A 23,688-nucleotide genomic window follows, 5' to 3' on the forward strand; every position below is an offset into this window, starting at 1 on the left:
AATGAATTAGATGGGGAAGTAGTATGTGCTCAAGTGCATATTGGATACACACATCTTTTTCTATTTATGAAGTATGATCCACCTCAGTGTATGTGCTGCCAAACACAAACCTGCAGGAGCCATTGATATTGTCGCATCTTGCAGGGAGTAATGCAAATATTGATGAATATTTCACATTCATAAAATCTGTTCAACTTTATGAACACTTAATATATTGCAATGTGTTTAATAATATAATTTAATCAACCAATATATAAACAGGCACAGCTTAGCCGTTTTTAATTTTATATTTGTAGCAAAATACTCAGTTTAATATACTACTCTGTGAAGATACATTCATATTGTAGTTGGCTTTCAACATGGAATTGACCTCTTTTAATGTTCATTGCTGTGTGCACACAGTTTTTTTGTAACCTACTAGTAGGCATGGGAAATTTTGTATGGGAGCCACTTTGAATTTGTTAAGTTGGGATATCTTGAACTTTTAACAGCAAAAATGTGGCAAAGAAAATGTAGTAGTCAAAATAACTTCCATCCAATGGGTTAAAGCTGTAATTTTATATAATAAAAGTTATCTTACTATTAATAAAGGCAAATCAATGAAAGGAGCCAGGCTTATTCAAGATCAGCCTTAAAAAAAAAGCACATAGTCCCTCCAGAGTATCTCTCCACTCATCCTTAAATTTATATAAATCTTCAGTTTTCTACATGGTTTAGTGGTAACTTATTCCAATGGTTAATAATCATTTGGCTAAAAGAAAATTTTGTATAATTATCTTTGCTTAATTTAAATGCCACCTGTGAAATAAAAGATATTCCCATTATTTAATATACTAAATCCTTACATATACCTAATGCCTTTCAAAGTCTTGAATACCTCAACCAAATCTCATGGTATCAAGGCTTTGCAGCTTACAAAACTGAATACACAAGCACTCTCTATCTCTCTCTCTCTCTCTCTCTCTCTCTCTCTCTCTCTCTCTCTCTGTGTGCTTCTTTATATCAATAACTAACCTGTTTGCTCTTTGCTGAACTATTTCTTTCAGATTCACATCTCTTTGAAAAGGGTATTTTAAACCTGTATATAATACCAAACCAAAGCTTTATACAATGTAATAATTAATTTTTTGTCCTTAATAGCAAAATTCCTATGCAGTTCTAGCTGCCTATATAAACTGAGAGAACATGTTGAATTACAAAATTACTCCTGTTTCATATTCAGCTGAATATAATCTGGAATTACTGCTACCAGAAGTAGAACCTATATCTCCCAATATTATGCTTTAACTGAATAATTTTTCTCAGTTTTGAAGCAGTATACCCTTTTACTATTGTACTATGCTCCAAGCTTTCGTATCATTGGCAAACTTTTTATATCACGCCTTTTATTCTCAGTTTGCACATATGAAACTTCAGGAACTTGCATTTTTTTTTTTGTCATTAGTTTGCTAAACATATAAATCATGAATTATTACCATTTTCTTACTATATTACCATTAGCAGTAGAAATGATGTAAGAAAGAAAGCTTATACAGCATCAGCCAAAGGGGGAAAAAACCAACACCTCTCATTTCAGCTATTCATTCCCTCCAATAGTTTGTCTAGTTCTTCCTTGAATTTATTTAAACTATCAATTCCACAAAAACAGATGGAAGTTTGTTCCAACAATCAACCACTCTTTGGCAAAAGACAAACTTTTGCACATCTATTCTGCAACCATCTGTTAGTATTTGAATTTGTGCCCCCTCGTGTGTGGTCTGACCAAGAGGAAAAATTTCATCAGCATTGAGCTTGCTCAATCTAGTCAAAGCCTTAAACACCTCAATCAGATCATTTTGCACATCTTGCAGGTTCCTAGTCTCCAGATACTGCAATTTGCAGTACTGAAGCCTTTCTTGGCAAGAGCACCCCTTTGTTCCACTCACCAATCTCATTGCTCTTCTCTGTACTCATTCCAACAGCTCCACATCCTTCCTAAAATGAGGCCTGCAGACCTGTATGCAGTACTCAAGATGTGGCCAGACCGTTTTCTTATACAATGGGATAATCAGCTCCTTATCCCGACTAAAATTCCTATGTATCAGGAGTGGCCAACAAGTCAATTGCGATCTACTAGTCGATCACGACGAATTTTAAATATATATAAAAAATGGAGATTAGTCAAAATCTAAACATTATTATTACTATTATTTGCATATGCTTATTACAAATCCATTGAATCACGTGACTGCTGTTGTCACCGCGCAGCCGCTAGGCTTATCTAGTGAAAATTCATGCAGTTACATTGTGGAGAGCATAGCGTATGCATCGAATTCTTATTTAGCTTACTTAATATTAATAACTGGGCAGTACTTAGATATTAATGTAATACCCTTTGATTAAAATGAATACTACAAAAAGAGTAAAACGTATCATTTTCATCAAGAGTGGGAACTAGAATACTTTTTTGTAATGATAAAAGAAAAATGCTGTTTGATTTGCAATGCTTGCTTCCTTGGCTAGACCCAAAAAAAAGAAATTTAGAAAGGCACTTCAACACACTCCATGATAAATACCAATCAGATTTTCCACCCAATAGTGACCTTAGAAAAAATAAATTAAAAACTTAAATCCAGATTATTTGCACAACAAAATTTCTTCATGACACCAAATTTACAATCTAAAGTAGTAACTGTAGCACCATTTAAAGTGAGTCATCTTCTTGCAAAAAAATGCAAACCATTTTCTGATGGTCAATTCATCAAAGATGCATTTTTAGAAATAAGAGATTCTTTTTGAAAATTTTAAGAACAAAAATGAAATTAAAAGTGCTCTTCAAAATCTGCAGTTATCTTGAAATACCGTGATGGGACACATCGAAAAAATGAGTAAAATGTGAACGAACAATTGCATGCTCATATTGCTAATTGTGTGTTCTTTTCTTTACAATGGGATGAATTTACAGATGTCAGTGATACAGCTCAATTGCTCGTTTTTATTTGTATGGTTTTCGATGATTCTGCCACTAGAGAAGAACTGCTGAGTATGGTTTCGTTAAAAGAAAGAACTAGAGGTCTTGATATATTTAACACATTCAAAAATTTTATTGAAAAAATTAAATTACCACTATTTAAGCTCGTATCAATAACAAAAAATTAACTCCGGGGCTCACACCTGGTGAGTATGGGCTTGGCACACCCAGGGTCCTGAGCTGGGTATCATCATTTTTCTCTTTCTTGGTGATTCCCTTCTACTTTTGGCACTCACTCTCTCTCTCTCTCTCTCTCTCTCTCTCTCAGGGTAACTCGGGAATTTTTTTTTTTTTCCTGGTGCAGCATAAGCCTCAGGCTTCCTTGCACCATATGGCTATTAATAATAATAATAATAATAACAGATGGAGCTAAAGCAGGGACATGGTATCTTAACGGATTCATCACATTGTGCCAAAAGGATGATGAATTCCCGAATTTTTTGAGTTACCACTGTATCATCCACCAACGAATGTTAGCCAGCAAAAGATTAAATACTAAATGTGTTATGGACATAACTTTCAAAATCGTGAATTCCATCAGAGGACAATCTCTTCAAAGGAGACTTTTCAAAATGCAACTCGATGAAAATGAACCAGATCTGATATTACACACATATGTGAGGTGGCTGAGTCGGAGTAAGTTTCTACAGAGATTTCAAAATTTGCTGAATGAAATTAAAAAATTTGTTGATCAAAGGGTAGATGATTATTAGCAGCTACAAGATACTGAGTGGTTGTGTGATCTGGCTTTTTTGGCAGATTTTACCAGTAAATTAAGTGATCTGAATTTGGAATTACAAGGAAAAAAATAAAAATGTGGGTGATATGATTAGTAGTATTTTTGCATATAAATATCAATTTTTGGCAATGGCTAAGGATCTCAAAGTAAAAAAAATTGATCATTTTGAAAATATGCAAGATCATTTGCAAATATATCCTGTTTTTGGATTTAATAGTGAGAAATATGTTTCTGAAATTGAGAAAGTTATGGATGATTTTGAAACCAGATTCAGTGATTTTAAAACAATTGAAGATGTTCAATATATTTCTTATCCATTTAATGTCGACTTAGATATGAAACAAATTTCAGGAAAAATCACTGAGATTTTTCATATGGAGAAAATATTACTTGAAAATGAGATTATTACATTATGAAATGATATCGTCCTAAAAGCCAGATCATCAGAAAAAGACTTTAGGAAATATGTTTGCCGAGAAAAGAACCCAAATGTAAAAAAATGCAGTAAACTTTTAAATTCCTGTTTTGGTTCTGCCTATCTATGTGAATCGGCTTTTTTATATTAGAAACAAACAAAGACGAAGAATTGCTCTACTCTTACGGACTTGCATACAGAAGATTCTTTACAGTTGGCTTTGTCACAGTCTATCCCCAATTTTGAAAGCTGGGCAGATGACACGAAGACACAAACTTCACATAAATTAAAAATTTAAATACATATGAATTCAAAATAAGAATTTTGAATTGTATTTAATTTTAAAATTTATAAACAATGTTTTTCAATATGTGTTGATTAACTTTTTTAACCACGTGCAATGAAATTCTTGAGATGGTAGATCGTGGCACATTTTGAAGAACAAAAGTAGATTGCATCACAAATTAAGTAGGCACCTCCATAGCCAGGTGAGAAGGAGCAACAGTGCGTAGCACATGCTTCTTGATTAGACCGGGGTTCGAGCCCGTCACCACCAAATACGGAGGATGCGGAAGGGTCAGGGAATGACCACCGCATATTCCCGAAGCAATATGGCCTTAGTTGCTAATGCTCCTAAAAAAAAAAAAAAAAGAATTCAAAACAAAACAAACAAATTAAGTTTACCCCTGCTATATATCATAGATAAAACCTCATGAGCTACCCTGGCAGCCTGTTTGCATCGCTCAGAGAACTTCGTATCTCTGCACAGTTACTCCCTGTTCTTTTTCATTTTTCTACTACCTGAGTCTAGTTCCACACAGTTGGTATGTTACTCTGCGGTTACTGCTACTTATATGCAGTACTTTGCATTTATTAATGTTAAACTTCAGTTGCCATTTCTCAGCCCATCTGCCTAACTTTTCTAGATCCGATTGCAGTAGCATACTTTCATTACTGTCATTAACCACCCTGCCAACCTTTGTATCATCTGAAAACTTGGACATTTAGACTAATATGCTATGCCTTCATCAATACCATTGATAAATATAGAAAACAACAATGGGCCCAACACCGAACCCTGTGGGACTCCACTAATAACATCAGTCCATGAAGAACGATGTCCATTGATTACCACTCTCTGTCTTCTCCCACCTAACCAGCCTTTCATCCAAAGCAGCCACTTGCCCTTAATGCCACACTGCTCCAATTTGTATAGCAGTCTTTTATGTGCAACAGTATCAAAAGGTTTCTTGAAATCTAAGTATCTGATATCAAAATTATTGTTTGCACCCAATTCCTTTGTGATCACATCATAGTAACCACTTGAAGTGGTCAAACAAGATTTCCCCTTAACAAACTCAATTTGTGTTTGAAATATGATTTTGGCCTTGTCTAAATGAACTTGCATTACTTTTACCAGTAACACCATTATTTTCCCTTGAACTAAAGTTAAATTAACATGTCTGTAATTACCTGTGTCACCCTTTGATCCCCCTTTTCGAAATTGGGATTCGTTTGCAAATCTCCAGACCTTGGAGACATTCCATGAATCCAAGGATGCTCTTATAATTATGGCTAAGGGTTTGCTTACTTCCTTTGCTGCTTCCCTTAATATAACTGGATATATCCCATTTCCCCCTCCTCCAGATGCCTATCTTATGTTTAACTTCAACAATTGATCTTCCATTTTCCTCTGAATTATTACAATGTCTTATAGCTGCCTGTTAGAACTTGATAAACTTCTGGCAACCCCTTCACTACACATGAGGAATTCCTCATGTGTGAATGTAGATGCGACATACTTATTCACTTTGTCAGCTCTCTGAGCAGGATCATCAACAGTCCAACTGTCAATATCAAATGGACTAATCTGATTCATTCACTTCATTCTAGAGTTTACATAAGTAAAGAAATCCTTGCTGTTTTTCTTAGCATCCTTTGCCGGAGATTTGTCATAACTTGCCTTCATTTGCCTAATCTCCTTTCTGACTTGATTACAGACTAGCTTATATCTATCACAGGCTTCTGTTGCTCGATAATTTATATGCATCCCATGCAGTTTTCTTCTCTGCCATGAGTTTCATCAGTTCATCTGACATCCGTTTAGGCCTAAACCTTGAATAGTATTTCTTAGTTGGTATGAAAAGCCTGTTAGCTTTCAAGGTTAATTCCTTGAGTGCTTTCCATTTAGAATTTGCTTTTGTTAACATCATCAGTTGGTCCCACTGTATAGCATTTAAAAACTGTGAGACCACTGTATTCATCTTTACAAAAGCAAAAACCCCTCCCTATACCCTTGATGGTAGTTACATCTTTAAGTAAATCCCAAATCAATACACTGTGATCACTGCCACCTAGTGGTTCTTTTATCTGCAGTTTCCTAATGCATGAATAATCACTACTAATAATCAGATCAAGGGTATTACCCCTGTTGTTGCTGCCTCATGTTGCTGTAGAAGTCAGTCATCCAAATAAATCAACAAAAGTCTTTCTAGTCTATGAGTGACCAACCCACTAGTTCCAGTCAATATCTGGAAAGTTAAAATCCTCCATTATAAGACATTTTGATTTACTGGCCCACTCTATTTCTCTGTACAGCAGTTCATTGTACTCATCAGAGTCATTAGGCCTATAACACACTCATACTCTGATTTTTGCTTTCTGCTGCTTATTTCACACCAAACTGGCACTACATTGCACTGGCCACCCATGTCAGCTGGATGCACTGCCTTAGGTTTTATGTGCTTCTTAAAACTAAGAGCACACCCCTCCCCCACTTCCTATCCTGTCTGACCTTTCTGTATATGCTGTACTCCCCACATTCAAAATCTGCATCCCTTATATCTTGAGTGACACCACTTCTCTCAAATTCCTACAATGTCTGCATTTGACGTGTTGACTAGCACTTCAAATTCATAAAATGTATTTACTATATTCCTATACATTGGTGTACATGCATCCATGCATTTGCTTGTTTCATGATGACTCCCAGCAGTTTTTGAAATTCCCAGCACCTTGCTTTTAAGTCTGCTGCTCATTTTAATAGAAGCAATGCAAGAATCACTTTCACCTCTGCCTGTGGCTGTTGTTAACCTATTAGTCTGTGTATCCCCCAAGCTAGCAGTTTTCTGACCCACCTAACACTGCCTTGATAGCATCGGCAAATATTCTTGTACCCTTTCTATTTATTCTATAGGGATGTGATACACATCCCTATAGAAGCAGTCTCTCCTGTTAATAATCACAGACCACACTGAGAAAAGTTTTACTCCATGAGCCTTGCATAATCCCTCCAGGGGGCCCAAATTGATTAACAAGGTTCTCGTCATATACTCCATCCTATCGTGTCTGGGCAAAATTGCAGACATTAATCACAGCAAAAATATGAACGAATTAACTTTCAGTTTTTATTAAAAACCTGGGAAGAAGTAAGTAAAGTATTAAACATTGACAAATATCACATTGTGCAGTGAAATGAAATTGAAATGACAAATATAAGTATGTGCAGTGAAATGAAAACAATTACTTTTACTTATTATTTAGTTAATTATTTTTAGTTAATTAGTAATTAATTGATAAAGATATAATTATTTTATTTTTAACTTCTGTTAATCATAGAAAAAGAAAATATTCAATTAATTTAAGAAATAAAAATCTAATCTGTCTGAAATGTAATGCACTGCTTACATTAACTAAAGTTGTTTGCTATAAATTGCTATTGTAAAGATGTAGGTAAATAAGTGATCAAAGTAGATTATAAACAATATTGTTTGTATGGTTCAAATAATGTTGATCTAAAAAGAGAGTTCTTGTCAGCTCTCTTTTACTCTGGCAAAATCAAAATATGATATTTTATTTTCTTTGAAAATTACAAAATAAGCAAGGCACAATCCACAGCCACTATATTGGCATTGAGGATGTATACCTGCTTATACATCCTCAATGCCAATATAGTGACTTTGGCACACTATTTATTTGGAGATGGCTGGATTCAAATCCCATTGGAAGCCAACGAATCATAAAGATCTCTTCAATTGAGGCCGTAGTTAAATCTCTTCAATTGAGATTTTGGGTTTTTTAGCTCATACAACATTCAAATCAGCACATGAACACAAATTTCTACTAACATAATACACAATAAAGACTATTTGAACTGGCATAATATGATCAAAGTAGTTATTTAATGTTCCAAAAATCCAAAACAACTAACTACTTTATGTATACAAAAATTCTCATGGAGTTATTAACTCAGAAAAGGTCAAAGGGCGACAACTAGTACTATAACAAGTGCAACATGGCCATAAATAATTGCTAATTGATAGTATTTTCTTAGTATAGTATTTTACATGTTGATGATAAAAGAACATTTGGTTGATAATGATAACCTGAACTATTTATTACTACTTGAATATTTCATTTCTGCACTTTATTACTTTTAGCATGTATTTTCAATTTTTAAACATCTTTTTATTTTATTCATTTTTTTATGATAGCCCCAAATACAAAAGGTTATTTTAACCCATAGTACTATACATAGGCAGATTCAGGGTAGGGGCATGTGCTCTCCCTGTCGTTTTTCAGAGCATATACACCAATCGTTTAAATTCCCTTTAGCTATAGCTACAAAAAAATTTTATTATTATTTTTTTCATTGTCAACATACGATTTTACCTATTTTTGCATTGTGGCGTAGCTATTTTCAACTGACTACAGTTGCCAACACTGATGCTGATGCGATCGCCATTCTAGTTCGAGGCGTCACGCAGTTTGGTCGTGTGTAATGTTTACTTCAAAGTAATTCATACTTTATCTGTGTCTGTCAGTCACATTATGTTTGAGTGTCATTTTGTGCCTTGTTTGTGCACAAACAAGGCACATAATGGTGCCCCTCCTGTAATTTTTTTCTGAATCTGCCACAGTTACTGTAGTACTATTTATGGGTTGAAAATACAAGATGCTTGTTGATGTTAAACTTGAATTTCTGTAGATTGTAAATTTCAGGAAATGCTTAAGAGGGAAGGTTGTTCTAAAGAACAGAAATAGAATGGATAAAGGAAGAAAAATCAGTTCAGTTAGTTTAGAGCTGAATTACAAATGGATGTTGACTAGTTGATGCACATATTTAAATTAGTTTGGAAGAAAGAGGTGAAATTACAGATTCTGATTTAGAATAGTACCCTATAGAAATATATCTTAGAAAGGCATGTTGGTCACCTATTGCACAAATTAAAGGCAGACCATAAGACAATGACCTTGTCAGAAGACCTTTATCCCAAACACTTTCAGTCAAAGAGTAATTGATTGCTGGAACAAGTTACCATCTGGTGTTGTAGAAGTAGGTAGTTTGAATAAATTTAGAAATGTTGAGAGAAACTGTTTGAGTTTCTGCTAACTTTTCCATGGAATTGATCCACTAATGAGTAACATAAGCCAAGATATCAGTAGTGGATCAGAACTGATAGAATGCATATTTGTAAATGGTAATGAGATGGGAAGTTTCAAGATAAAATTATAATTGGAAAGGAAAGATCCTTTGCCCTTTTGAAGAAGTAATTGTATATGAGTAAATATTCATGCAGAAGGAAAAACACATGGAATAAAAGAATGTGAAAAAGCTATACTTCAGAATTCATAGGTTTTAAAAGCAAGCTGAAAAATGTCATGAGGATCTGGAGGTTTTTTGGCATAGAAATTGTGCCAGAATTCTTCTAAACTCTGTTGGAAAACTTAGAGAGAGGAGACTGAACAGAATGTGTTTGGTATGATAGGAAAAGATTTACTAAATCAACAATGTAAGACTTAAGAGCAAAAGTAAAATAAGTTATATTTATCTTTAGTTGAAGATGCAATGGAGTCATCAGGATATAACGGAGGTGGAAGATGGATGGACAGAAATTGTGACCAATGGCTTTGGCAGCAAATCAGAAGGCTCGACTACCATTTAAATGGGGTACAAGCTTCCTATTCTTGGATTTTTCAAAGTCATGTTTGATTAACTAATGATTTGTGTATAACTATTGTGAGTTATTAGCATTAGTAGAGACGAGGCATATGATGCAAAAAAGCAAGCTTATTCCCATTTCACCCATCCATTCACTCTAAAAGTTTGTCCAGTTCTTCCTTGAATTTATTTAAGCTATCAAATTCCACAATGACAGATGGAAGTTTGTTCCAGCAGTTATAATATACATAGAAAATGAAGCTAGAAACTTTGATGTGAATCACTTGTGATATGCTTTATTCTCATCATGAACAACCTTAGCACATTTTTTGAATGGTTTGTATAAAGGATGATAGTTTAGGGTGAATGGGAAATAACAGTTTTCATAATCTGATATGATCCAACCAAGTTGAAAAATAGAAATGCATCTTATCCGACCTGGCTTTATTATAATGGCAGCCAACACGAGGCTGACAATTGTGGGACAGGTACAAGGAGCGGTATGAAAGTAATGCCTCCTATTTTTTTACTCTGAAAATATAATTCCTACAACTATGCCTTTTACATCAATTAATCCTCACTCATTAATAAACACTGTTATTTTTCCACAAAGTCGCCATCATTTTCTATGCACTTCTGCCTCTCTGAGTCAGACACTGTATTCCAATCCTGTAAAAGTCCTTACTCTTGCTCCGGAGGACTTCATGAACAGTGGAGCGCCTCTGTAATGTGCCTCCAGGTGGGCAGGAGCAGCAGTGAGTAGCACACGCTTCTTGATCAGACCAGGGTTCGAGCCCGTGACCACCAAATACGGAGGATGCAGAAAGGTCAGGAAATGACCACCGCATATCCCCGGAGCAATATGGCCTTAGTTGCTAATGCTCCTAAAAACCAAATAACAACAACAACATTCGTGAACAGTGTGCTTGAGCTGGTCATCTTCCAAAATGGGTTCCACTGAGTGCATCCTTCAGCAGACCGAAGGGGTGATAGTCAGATGGTACAAGATCTGGACTATGAGAGGGGTGAGGAAGAACAGTGCACTCCAGGTTTGCAGTGGCCTCCATCGTGTGGAGACTGGTGTGTAGTTGTGCATTGTCTTGGAGCAGAACCTCGTTAAGATTTTTGTCCGGTCGAACTCTGCGGTTGCGGGCTTTCAACTTTTTCAATGTTTCCACATATCAATCTGAGTTGATTGTGATGCCATGCTCCAAGAAGTCCATAAGCAAGACCCCATCTTTGTCCCAAAACACTGTCGCCATGACATTACCAACAGAAGGCTGTCTTTTGAATTCTTGCATGGTGAATTTTTATGGTGCCACTCCATCGACTGCCTTCATTTCAGAGTCATAATGGACCCACATTTTGTCACCTGTGACTATGCATGAAAGAACTCACTATTCTTTGTTTGATACATATAATCTGTAACATCTACCATTTTGAACTGCACTCATGAGACTGATCACAGCACCACACAGTATGGTGAAACTAGAGACCTCTAGTGACCACTCAGTGACACGAAATGATTTATGGCATGACATTTGAAATCAAAAAAATTAGGCGGCATTACTTTTGTACCAGTCCTCATACTATTGGAGTTGCAACCATCACCAAATCATGATCTGAAATACTGAAAGGCCAATTAATGTTAACTGTGTATATGAGAATTGTTGGTGAGGAAAATATTGAGTGTTAGATGTGTTTGATTAAGATCAGAAGTGGACCTAGAATAACTACCAGCAATTGTTGTCATATGGAACTATGAAATTGTATCCTCCACAAAAAAAAAAAAAAACCCAGGGGCAGATATAAGCTGGGGTTGTTTGTAAACTGGAAGAAAACATTTTTCTGAGTGACTGAGTCATTGTGGTGAGTTATTGCTTATCAAAATTGTGGAGTGGGTCACCTTGACTCCACATGCAAATTTAAAAACATTTATACTCAAATATTATTTATCTTTACAGCAAATAAAAGATTTGAAATATTAATAAATCCTCAGAATATTTTTGAAACATTAATAAATTCTCAGAATAGTTTTGAAATATTAATAAATTCTCAGAATTCATTTCTCTATATTTCTGAGAAATATAGATAAATAAATTGTCATATTCCCTCTGTACATGCATTGGGAAGAATTGAAATAATGACATCTTTATTTTATATATATATATTTTTTTTTTTTTTTTTTTTTTCATTTTAACTTTTTTAAACTTTTTTTTTTGTCCTCAAATTTTGGGCCCTAGGCAACCAAACATGGCCTAATTCACCTATATGGACAGGCTGCCCCTGTATAAAATTGTCTGGTATTCTAATAGATAAATGAACAAGTCGTATAAAGTCATTAGTAATAGCAAATGCCTCAGCATCTTTATCACGCAAGGCCATAGAACTAGTTTTTTTTTTTTTTTTTTTCTTTATAAGAATGCATGAGATTGGTGCTTCTAAAGAAACTGATAGTCAGCATTATATTAGAAAAAAATATTTTGAAGGCTAAATGCACAAGTCATAATATGCTATGGGTTGAAATTAACTATATAATATCTGTGTAAATACACTATAGTTTACCCATAAATTTAACTACATAAGTAGTTGTTGGTTTGTTGTCTTATGTGACACTACTTATGTTGCCTTACACAAGTAGTGTCACGGCATCGTTTGATTTTATCTCATATTGTGGCTACCTTCACAACGAGATACCAGGTATTGCACTACAAATAAATAACGCTTCTCTAGTAGAGGACACTACTGTTATTTATTCTCAGTGGGCACGACCACCCAGATGTGTTTTGGAGCTTGTTGGCTCATTTATCGGTGGGTAGGCAGGTACCCCTGATAATGCAGACTTGCCATCACGTTTGCGAAGTTAATTCCAAATTGAGAGATGTCAAATGGTGAAGATAATGATAATATTTTGAAGACTAAATGCACAAGGCATAATATGTTATCAGTTGAAATTAACTATATAATATTGGTGTAAATACACCATAGTTTACCCATAAATTTAACTACATAAATAGTGTCACGGCATTGTTTGATTTTATCTCATATTGTCTGCATTATCAGGGTACCTGCCCACCCACCGATGAGTGAGCCAACAAGCTCCAAAACGTGTCTGGGTGGTAGTGCCCACTGAGAATAAATAACAGTAGTCTCCTCTACTAGAGAAGCATTATTTATTCAAAGTAGTGCAATACCTGGTATCTCGTTGTGAAGGTAGCCACAATATGAGATAAAAATCAAACGATGCCGTGACACTACTTATGTAGTTAAATTTATGGGTAAACTATAGTGTATTTACACTGCTATTATATAGAAAAAAGTATGTAATAGAATATTGTAGATAGAAATGGACATTATTGGAATTATAACTAAAACCCTCTTTGAATGCTTGAGATGAATATTTAAACACTTTGTGAAATGAATTTAGAATTTTTTTGGAGTTTTGTTCTTTTTGCAGATAAGTTTGTTTGATTCATGATACATTAATGAAATGAGTAAAACATCTATGAATTGAAAGAATATGTTATATGTATAATATGTTATTACATTCTCTTCTTGTTAATGGTACAGTATACTGATATTGTTGGTTTATTGAATAGTTTTGTTTTTTAGATTTTGAGAATGTATATACTTTATCAAAAAATAAAATTAAATTTGCTTATTTGACAGTTTATTTCATACACCTGTACTGAGCAACAGCAGAATTATGACAGACTACATTCGAGGCAAAAAGGCATATACAAAATGGGATGTTGATGCTGATAATGTGGATATGGATATACCCCCTAATGGGCAGCAGCCTCATATACAAGCATCATCTCCAGGTTGGTTTTCTGGCACAAAAGGAAAAGTCTTAAAGGTATTTATCAAATATGCTTTTTTTGAATTTTATTTTAAAAAACAAACAAACAAGTAAACAGTTTTATGTTAATCTTCCAGCTACCTATAACTTAGTCCCAAAAGATATCTTTTATTTAAAAATTGTTTATCTAGGACTTTGGCACCAGATGTTGCTCAACAAAAGAAAGCAAATCTAGCCAGCCTTCACAGTTAACTGTAGGTTATTGGGTGATTATTGCATAAAGTTTAAAGTGACCAGATCTTGATCTCAATGCAGGACACATTAATATGATGTAACCACGTCATAAAGAAATATTTAGAATCATAAAAGCTTTTTAATAACTATTTCCATTTATTGGAAATTCACTGTTCGTTCACTGTATGTTACAATTGTAACATACAGGCTTGGACATGGATTTGAACATGGTTCACTTGAGTATCAAGTGAACCATTTCCAAATCCAAAAATCCCATTAATACATTATTTTTGGTGAAATGCAGAGGATGTTGTGGCTATTTGTAAGTTATTTTGTAGGTTAGCATCCATCAACCTTAATTTTGTTACTAATTTTAAATATTTCATTTTCTAAAACTGTTCATATACAGTATATAAGTTACCATTTCAGTGGGGGACATTCTAGAAATTATTAATGGAGAAAAGGTTATTAGTAGTGGCAAAATGATGCAAGAAAGCAAACTCATACAGCCTCAGCAAAAATAAAAAATAAAACCTATCCACTTCTCCTGCTCATCCTATCTAATACTTTGGCCTTGTCATTCTTTAAAGTTATACAGGATTTAAAAATAACGATCTTCACAGCAGCAGATGTAAGTTTATTCCAACAGTCAGTTACCCTCTGGCTGAAAGAAAATTTTTATACGTCTATCCTTCAGCTATCCTCTTTGTGATTTGAATTTATGTGCTTTTGTGTGAGTGTCATCTGAGAAGGAGTAAGCTACCATCAGCATGTAGTTAACTCAATCCATTTAAAGGCTTTAAACATGTCAATCAGGTCTCCTTGCAGGTGCCTAATTTTCAGATTCTGCAATTTGTACAACTTTTACATAAGTTTTACAGAAAACATTTACAGAAGTCTTTCTTGACAAGAGTATTCTTTTGTGCCCCTGAGGTGCCTCCGTAGCCAGGTGGGAAGCAGCAGCAGCAGTGCGTAGCACACGCTTCTTGATTAGACCGGGATTCGAGCCCGTCACCACCAAATACGGAGGATGCAGAAAGGTCAGGGAATGACCACCGCATATCCCGGAGCAATATGGCCTTAGTTGCTAATGCTCCTAAAAACCAAATAACTAACTAACTGTGCTTCTGACTAACATCATTGCTCCTCTACACCCATTTCAACAGATTTAAATCCTTCCTAAAATGTGGCTTCCAAACCTGTATGCAGCACCCAAGATGCAGCACAACCATTACTTTATACTATGGGATAATCACCTTATGTAGGAGGATATGGTTTCATTCCCGAATTAAGTGCAATTATGGGGGGGGAACTGGCATACCTGTCCAATACTAGAATGGGTGCCTCCGTAGCCAGGTGGGCAGGAGCAGAAGTGCGTAGCACACGCTTCTTGATTAGACCGGGGTTCGAGCCCGTGACCACGAAATACGGAGTATGCGGAAAGGTCAGGGATTGACCACTGCATATCCCTGGAGCAATATGGCCTTAGTTGCTAATGCTCCTAAAAAGCCAAATAACAACAACAACAATACTAGAAGGTCATGTATCCTCCTTGACAGTGTAGTAGTTTTGCCACTGTCACTCATTTGGAGAGGTGTTCAAGTTCCATTGTGGACTGGAGAATTTCTAAAGGAATCTTCAGTCAAGGCTGTATTTAGTTGATCTCAAAAAAGGAGTAAGTTCCCCCCCCCACACAAACTATTGCAGGTTTTTTAGCCACAAAACATGCAAAGTGGCCTCCTGTCAACACACACACATCTGTCCTGAATTCAACCTTCCTCAATTTAAATTTGTTTTCCAATATGTGTGTTGTCTGAGTAAAGAGGAAGGATTCCATCAGCATTTAGCTTTAGATGCAATTTGCAGAACTGAATCTTACTTGGTAAGAGTACCCTTTTGTTCCCCCTCACTAATCTTGTTTCCTTTCTCTGCTGCCTGTTCCTACAGATCCACATCCTTCCTAAAAAGAGGCTTCTACACCTGTATGCAGTTCTCTGTGGCTTAACCATTCCCTTATACAATAGTAAAATCGCCTTCTTGTCCTTGCTGGGGTAATCAGAAAATTCTTGTATATCATTGACATGAACAAAATTCCATGAGCTGTCCTGGCAGCCTGTTTGTATTGCTCAGAGAACTTAATGTCTGATTGCACAGTTACCCCAGGTCTTTTTTGTTCTCCACTACTCTGAGTGTGATAATACATAGTTGATATGTTATTCTGTGCCAACACTGATGCTGATGTGATCGGCATTCTAGTTCGAGGCATCACACAGTTTGGTCGTGCGTAATGTTTATTTCAAAGTAGCTGTAATCCTGACAAACAAAAATCCCGACACACTATAATACCAACAGCCATAACACCCTCTTAGTAACAGCAAATAAAAAATGTAAATTTAAACTTAATTGTAATTGGTAGTTTTACATTTACGTTATATGAAACACGTTCATTAAAAGCATTGCACATTTTTGCAAAATTACGTAAGTTGCATACATATATTAAATGTCATTAATTATGTAAAATAATTAAATATTTAAATGTCATATGTTTGAAGAACATATATAGTTGTAGTTTACTAAAAACTAAATTAACTTAATTTAACAATGTTATTAATTAGAATGAAAGACTACAAGCAATTCCACAAAGGTAATCCATCACAGATCAATTTTCACGATCATTCACATCTGTTCAAAATTCTCATTTCTCAATTGTTGCCTTCTTTCATTTTGAACAGGGTTCAACATACAATATGCATTCAACTTGGTTATCTGCGTGTTGCTGTTCTTTCTGAAATTCTTCAATGATACTCTAGACACCAATGTGCACTCCAGTTATGTTCTCCCATCGTCTATGCCATGCTTCAACGATATTTTGGGTACATGAAATTCCTAGTTCTATGGAGTTATACACCTACCACAAAATTGGTGGAAACAATTGTAGGTTACAAACAGCAGTACCATTATGCAAATACCGTCTTATTTTTCCACAAATATAATTGTTTTCGAACCACTCAATCACATCACTAGCTTCTGTTGTCAAATAGGGCTTCAGAATGTTGAATGCTTCTGGAATTTCATCAGATGGAATAAATGCCAAGGCAAACAAATGGTATAGCATCGAACTAAACTCTTCGTCATCCACTCGCTTGAATTTTTCTCCAACCACACTAGGAAGAAACAAGCTTTGTTAGATACATCAGGAAGTTCATTTTTTAGAAGCATTTATTGCACCCAATTCTAGATCAGTTGATATTGTCTGTGGCCTCATTTCAGTTTCGTTTTCTTTAGCAAAGTCATTCAAATATTGAAATAAATGTTTATAATTTTCTTCACTCTTGCTGGTCATTAACACATAAACTAATGGTAGAATTCAGTAATTTCCAGAACCAACCAGTTCGTGTATTGTATAAAGCTGATAAAAAAATTTTGGGAACAGTTTTGAATGTACCAACCATAATCTAATATTGAGCCTGTGATAAATGTTGAACATTTACTTTTGTTGTAAAACCTAGATTTCTCTTCTCTCCCACTACAGACTCTCTAACCAAAAATAACTTTCCATTTAATGTTTTGCAAAAAGCAATTTGAATGTCAATTTGTCCAATGATTGTGGCTCTGCTGGTCATTCAGCTTTTCTCATCCATTTTATTATCCTGCAGAGAGCATTTTTTGACACCATATATGGCTAAATCTCTTGAGGGATGGCAACACCTTTGGTTTGAATAATCACAGAAGATTTTTTGTTTGTTTTATGTGCATCTTAATTGCCCAATGACTTTTGCAACAGTGGTAGCACTTGATTCTGGAGTATGATTATGATTCACAAACTTTTGAAGAATTTGTGTGATAAATACACTCACAATAAATAAATGTGATAAATAAATCACAATAAACATTCTTGCAATGTATGTCTTTTATCATTAAATATCCATGTGTGTTAATTTTGTTGTTCTCTTTTGAGATGGAACAATTTCACAAATTTTGCCCATTTCAACAAGAGGTATGAACTAACACTGATAAGTTTTATCTTGTACACACTTTTAATCCTTTTTCAATAGATTTCTCAATTGGAAATATCCAAATAAATGAGAAGAATGATCTCCAAAAAAAAAAAAAAACTATTAATTCCTAAAATTTTTAAATCTTATTATTATAAGCAGTCCAGTATTATTGTATTGTTAGTATTATTAGTTCCAAATGATGCAAGAAAAAAAGCTTATACAGCATCGGCAAAAAAAAAAAAAAAAAAAAATCATCCCATTTCACATATCTATCACATATCTACAATAGTTTGTCTAGTTCTTCCTTGATTTTTTTCAAACCATCCACTTCCACAACAATGGATGGAAGCTTGTTCCAGCAATCAACCATCCATTGGCTGAAGGCAAACTTCCACACATCTATTCTGCAACCATTCTTCTTCAATTTGAATTTATGCCTCTCATATACATTCCTTGTTCTATGGAGTTATACACCTACCACAAAATTGGTGGAAACAATTGTAGATTACAAACAGCAGTATCATTATGCAAATACCATCTTATTCTTCCACAAATATAATTGTTTTCGAACCACTCAATCACATCATTAGCTTCTGTTGGCAAATAGGGCTTCAGAACGTTGAATGCTTCTGGAATTTCATCAGATAGCATTAGCATTAGTAGAGGCATATGATGCAAGAAAGCAAGCTTATTCAGCATCAGCCAAAAAAAAAAAAAAAAGCACAACCACTACTCCCATTTCACCCCTCCGTTCGTTCGAAATACCTGTCCAGCTGAGCCTTAAATTTGTTTAGGCTATCAACTTCAACAACAAGTGATGGAAGTCTATTCCACAAACCAACTGCCTGCTGGCTAAAGGCAAATTTCCGCACATCTATCCGACATCCATCCTTCCTCAATTTGAATTTATGCCCTCTCAGGTGATTATTCTGAGCAAGAGGAAGAATCCCATCGGCATTGAGCATGCTCAAGCCATTCAAAGCCTTATACACCTCTATCAGATCACCTCGCCGATGCCTAGTCTCCAGACTCCGTAATTTGCAAAACTTAAGCCTTTCTTCGTAAGAGCAACCCTTTGTTCCATTCACTAATCTTGTTGCCCTTCTCTGTACTCATTCCAGCAGCTCTACATCCTTCTTGAAATGAGGTCTCCAGACCTGTATACAGTACTCAAGGTGTGGCCTGACCAATGCCTTATACAAGGGAATAATCACATCCCTATCCCTGCTAGAAAAATTCCTGTATATCATTGACAAGACACCATGAGCTACTCTTGCAGCTCGTCTGCACTGCTCAGAGAACTTCATATCTGCCTGCACAATTACCCCCAGGTCCTTTTCATTCTCTACCACTGTCAGCGTAGTACCACAGAGTTGATACGTTGATCTGGGGTTACTGTTTCCCATATGTAGTACTTTACATTTGTCAATGTTAAACTTCATTTGCCACCTCTCAGCCCATCTGCTCAACCTTTCCAGATCCTGTTGCAGCAGCATAGCATCAGTAGTGTCCTTAACAACCCTGCCAACCTTTGTATCGTCTGCAAACTTGGACATTAAGCTTGATATACCATCATCTATATCATTTATAAATACAGAAAACAACAATGGACCCAACACTGAACCCTGAGGAACTCCACTAATAACATTAGTCCACGTTGAGCAGTGTCCATTGATTACCACTCTCTGTCTTCTGCCACTCAACCATCCCTTTATCCAAAGCAGCAATTTGCCTCCAATGCCACACTGCTCCAATTTGTGCAGCAGCCTTCCATGCGCAACAGTATCAAAAGCCTTTCTAAGATCCAAATATATAATATCAAAGTTATTCCCTGCATCCAGTTCTTTTGTGACTACATCATAGTATCCAATCAAATTGGTCAGACAAGACCTGCCCTTAACAAAACCATGCTGTGTCTGAGCTATAACTGAATTCTTGTCCAGATGATCCTGCAGTGCTTCTTTAACCAGTGCCTCCATTAATTTTCCTGGAACCGAAGTTAAACTAACAGGTCTATAATTACTTCTGTCAGCCTTTGATCCTCCTTTGTGAATTGGGGTTACATTTGCACATCTCCAGTCTATGGGTACCTCCCCCGAGTCCAAAGAAGCTCTCATAATTATGGCTAGGGGTTTGCTTTCTTCCTTTGATGCCTCCTTTAATATAACTGGATAGATCCCATCCACCCCGGGTGCCTTTTTTATGTTTATCCTCAACAATATCTCCTCCACTTTCCTCTCAGTTATTAGAAAATCATCTAGCTCACTGCCAATGTTTACTTCACCTACGACATTCCCCTTCCTGAATAACTCCTCATGTGTGAATGTACAAAGGGTACTAGGAAAGTTTTGCAATATGACGCAAGAATGAATCACAGGAAGCTGCTTGTTGCTGCATGTTGAGACATGTTCATACGTGCATAGTAGCCGCCGCGCCAAGTCGATGGGCTCAGTTATTCATTAGTAGTGAGAGTGTAAAGTGCTTGCGATGGCATTGTGGTCACGAAATGAGATAAGGACAGTGTTGCGATATAATTTCGTGCATGGTTTAACCATAGACCAGTGCTTAGAAGAAATGACTCTTGCACTAGATGATGATTGTCCACATCGTACAACGATATTCAGGTGGTATAGAGAATTCCAAAGGGGAAATTTCACTCTGGAGGATTCTGAGAGGCCGGGAAGGCCACGAACGTCAGTTACGGAGGAAAACGTTACTGCTGTGAGGAAAATGCTTGACGAAAACAGGCGAGTGACCTACCAACAGATAGAGGATACTTTGGGCCTAAATGCAAAAGCAATTCGTTCGATTCTGCAAGATCATTTGCACGTGAAGAAACTTTGTTCTCTCTGGGTGCCGCATCAACTGACTGAAGAGCAGATGACACGACGTGTGACTTGGTGCCGGGAGATGTTAAAAAAGTTTGATAAGGGACAATCTCGGTATGTGAACAACATCGTGACAGGTGACGAGACTTGGCTGTACTATTACGATCTGCCGACCAAGGCTCAAAACAAAGTTTGGGTCTTTGATGATGACGACACACCCGTAATTGTCAGAAAATCCCGATCTGTAAAGAAGAAAATGATAGCTGTATTTTTCAAATCGAGTGGAATTGTGGAACGTGTCGTTTTGGACACGCAGAAGACAGTCACAGCTAAGTGGTATAATCAACAATGCCTGCCTAAAGTCATTGGATCTATGAAGAACCTGCGGCCAAAGTCAAGAATGGACACCTGGTACCTCCATCACGATAATGCTGCAGCTCACCGCGCCAAAGCCTGCACCGAATATTTGACCACGACAGGACTGAAACTTCTCGAGCACCCTCCCTACAGTCCAGACCTTGCTCCTTGCGACTTTGCACTGTTCCCGCATGTGAAAATGAAGCTAAAAGGGAGGCGGTTTTCCAGTGATGAGGACCTTCTACGGGCTTGGGACAACGAGTGTGCTTTACTCCCTAGTGAAAATTGGCAGAACTGGTTTAAAGATTGGTTTCGGAGGATGGAGAGGTGTATTGAATGTAGAGGAAATTACTTTGAAAAAATTAAATAAACAAAGCTGTATTGCAAAACTTTCCTAGTACCCTTTGTAGATGCAAAATACTCGTTTAGATTGTTAGCCACCTGAGCAGGATCCTCAACTGTTGAACCATCAACATCCAGTGGACCAATCTGATTCATCCCTTTCCTTCTTGAGTTTAAATAGGTAAAGACCTCTTTTCTGTTTTTCTTTGCATCCTTTGCCAAGGATTTCTCATAATCTGCCTTTGCCTGCCTAATCTCCTTTGTGACTTGGTTATAGACCAACTTATATCTATCATAGGCTTCCATGTCACCCATTAATTTGTATGTATCCCATGCATTTTTCTTCTCTGCCATATGTCTCATTAGTTCATCTGACAAACAGTTAGGCCTGAACCTTGAACAATATTTCTTGGTTGGTATGTAAAGCCTGGTAGCTTCCAAGATTAGTTCCTTGGATGCTTCCCATTTTGAATTTGCTGTTGGTAACATCATCAGTTGGTCCCACTGTATAGAATTTAAATACTGTCTGAGCCCATCATAGTCGCCTTTATGAAAGCAAAAACCCTTCCCTTTACCTCTGATGGTAGTTACCTCCTTGAGTAAATCCCACTTCAGCACACTGTGATCACTGCCACCTAGTGGTTCCTTTATCTGCAGATTCTTAATGCATGAAGAATCACTACTGATAATCAGATCAAGAGTAGTACTCCCTCTAGTTGCCTCCCGAACATGCTGGTGTAGAAAACAATCATCCAATAAATCCACAAAAGCCTTGCTAGTGTGTGAGTGACCAACCCAGAAATTCCAGTCAATATCTGGGAAATTAAAATCCCCCATTATAAGACTCTCTGATTTACTGGCCCATTCTATTTCCCTGTACAGTATCTTATTATACTCATCAGAGTCATTAGGCCTATAGCACACTCCTACTCTCAATTTTGATTTACCCATGCTTATGTCACACCAAACTGACTCGACACTGCCCTGTCCATCGATGTCGACTGGCTTCACTTCCATCGATTTTATGTGTTTTTTAACTAATAGCATAACCTCTCCTCCCTTCCTATCCTGTCTATCCTTTCTGTAGACGTTGTACTCCCCAAATTCCAGTTCTGCATTCCTTATATCTGTGTGACACCATGTCTCTGATATCCCAACAATATCTGCCTTTGATGTTTTGAGCAAAACCTCAAATTCATCAAATTTATTTACTAAACTCCTAGAATTGGTGTACACGCAAGTATACATGCACCTGTTTCTATTCTTAGCTACCCTAACACAACCCATGTGTTTACTTGTACCGCAATGACTTCCAGCAGTCTCTGAAATATCCTGCATATTGTTTTTCAGGCTTCTGCTCATTCCAATAGAAGCAGTGCAAGAATCTCTTTCACCTCTGCCAGTGGCTACTGTTAATCTATTTGTCTTTGTCTCCCCCCCCCCAAGCTAGCAGTTTTCCGACCCACCTAACACTGCCTCGATAGCATCAGCAAATATTCTTGCACCCTTTCTATTTAAGTGTATCCCATCCCTGTAGAAGCAATCTCTCCTGTTAACAAGTACAGTCCAGGCTGAAAAAAATTCTACCCCTTGAGCCTTGCACAATCTTTCCAGGGCCGAATTGATCGACAAGGCTCTCATCATATACTCCCTCCTATCGTGTCTGGGCAGAATTGCAGACACTTTCAAATTCAACCCTACTTCACGGCTTTTTTTTCATGATGGAATAAATGCCAAGGCAAACAAATGGTAAACAGAACAACAAACAAAAAAAACAAATCGTAAACAAGGCAAACAAACAAGTCTGATCAAGAATCCCATCTGCATTGAGTTTGCTCGAGCCATTCAAGCCTTAAATACACCAGTCAGATCACCTCGCAGGTGCCTAGTCTCCAGATGCTATGATTTGCAGAACTGAAGCCTTGCTTGGTAAGATCACCCCTTTGTTCCCCTCACTAGCCTCATTGCCCTTCTCTGTACCCATTCCAGCAGCTCTACCTCCTTCCTAAAATGAGGCATCCA

At 36.5% G+C, this 23,688-nt stretch overlaps 1 protein-coding gene across 1 annotated transcript in view; it reads left to right on the plus strand.

The window, feature by feature from the left end:
- Window positions 1–23,688, plus strand: part of LOC150086707 (N-acetylated-alpha-linked acidic dipeptidase 2-like) — a 231,043-nt gene that overhangs the window by 24,295 nt on the left and 183,060 nt on the right. Inside the window, exon 2 of the mRNA XM_090371536.1 lies at window positions 13,775–13,964. Coding sequence (XP_090227662.1) covers window positions 13,812–13,964 — 153 coding nt within the window. The 5' untranslated portion in view covers window positions 13,775–13,811. The remainder of the gene's footprint in view (window positions 1–13,774; window positions 13,965–23,688) is intronic.

The sequence above is a fragment of the Mastigoproctus giganteus genome, chromosome 4 (genome assembly GCF_048544385.1).
Source record: "Mastigoproctus giganteus isolate SK-2022 chromosome 4, ASM4854438v1, whole genome shotgun sequence".
Classification (NCBI taxonomy): domain Eukaryota; kingdom Metazoa; phylum Arthropoda; class Arachnida; order Uropygi; family Thelyphonidae; genus Mastigoproctus; species Mastigoproctus giganteus.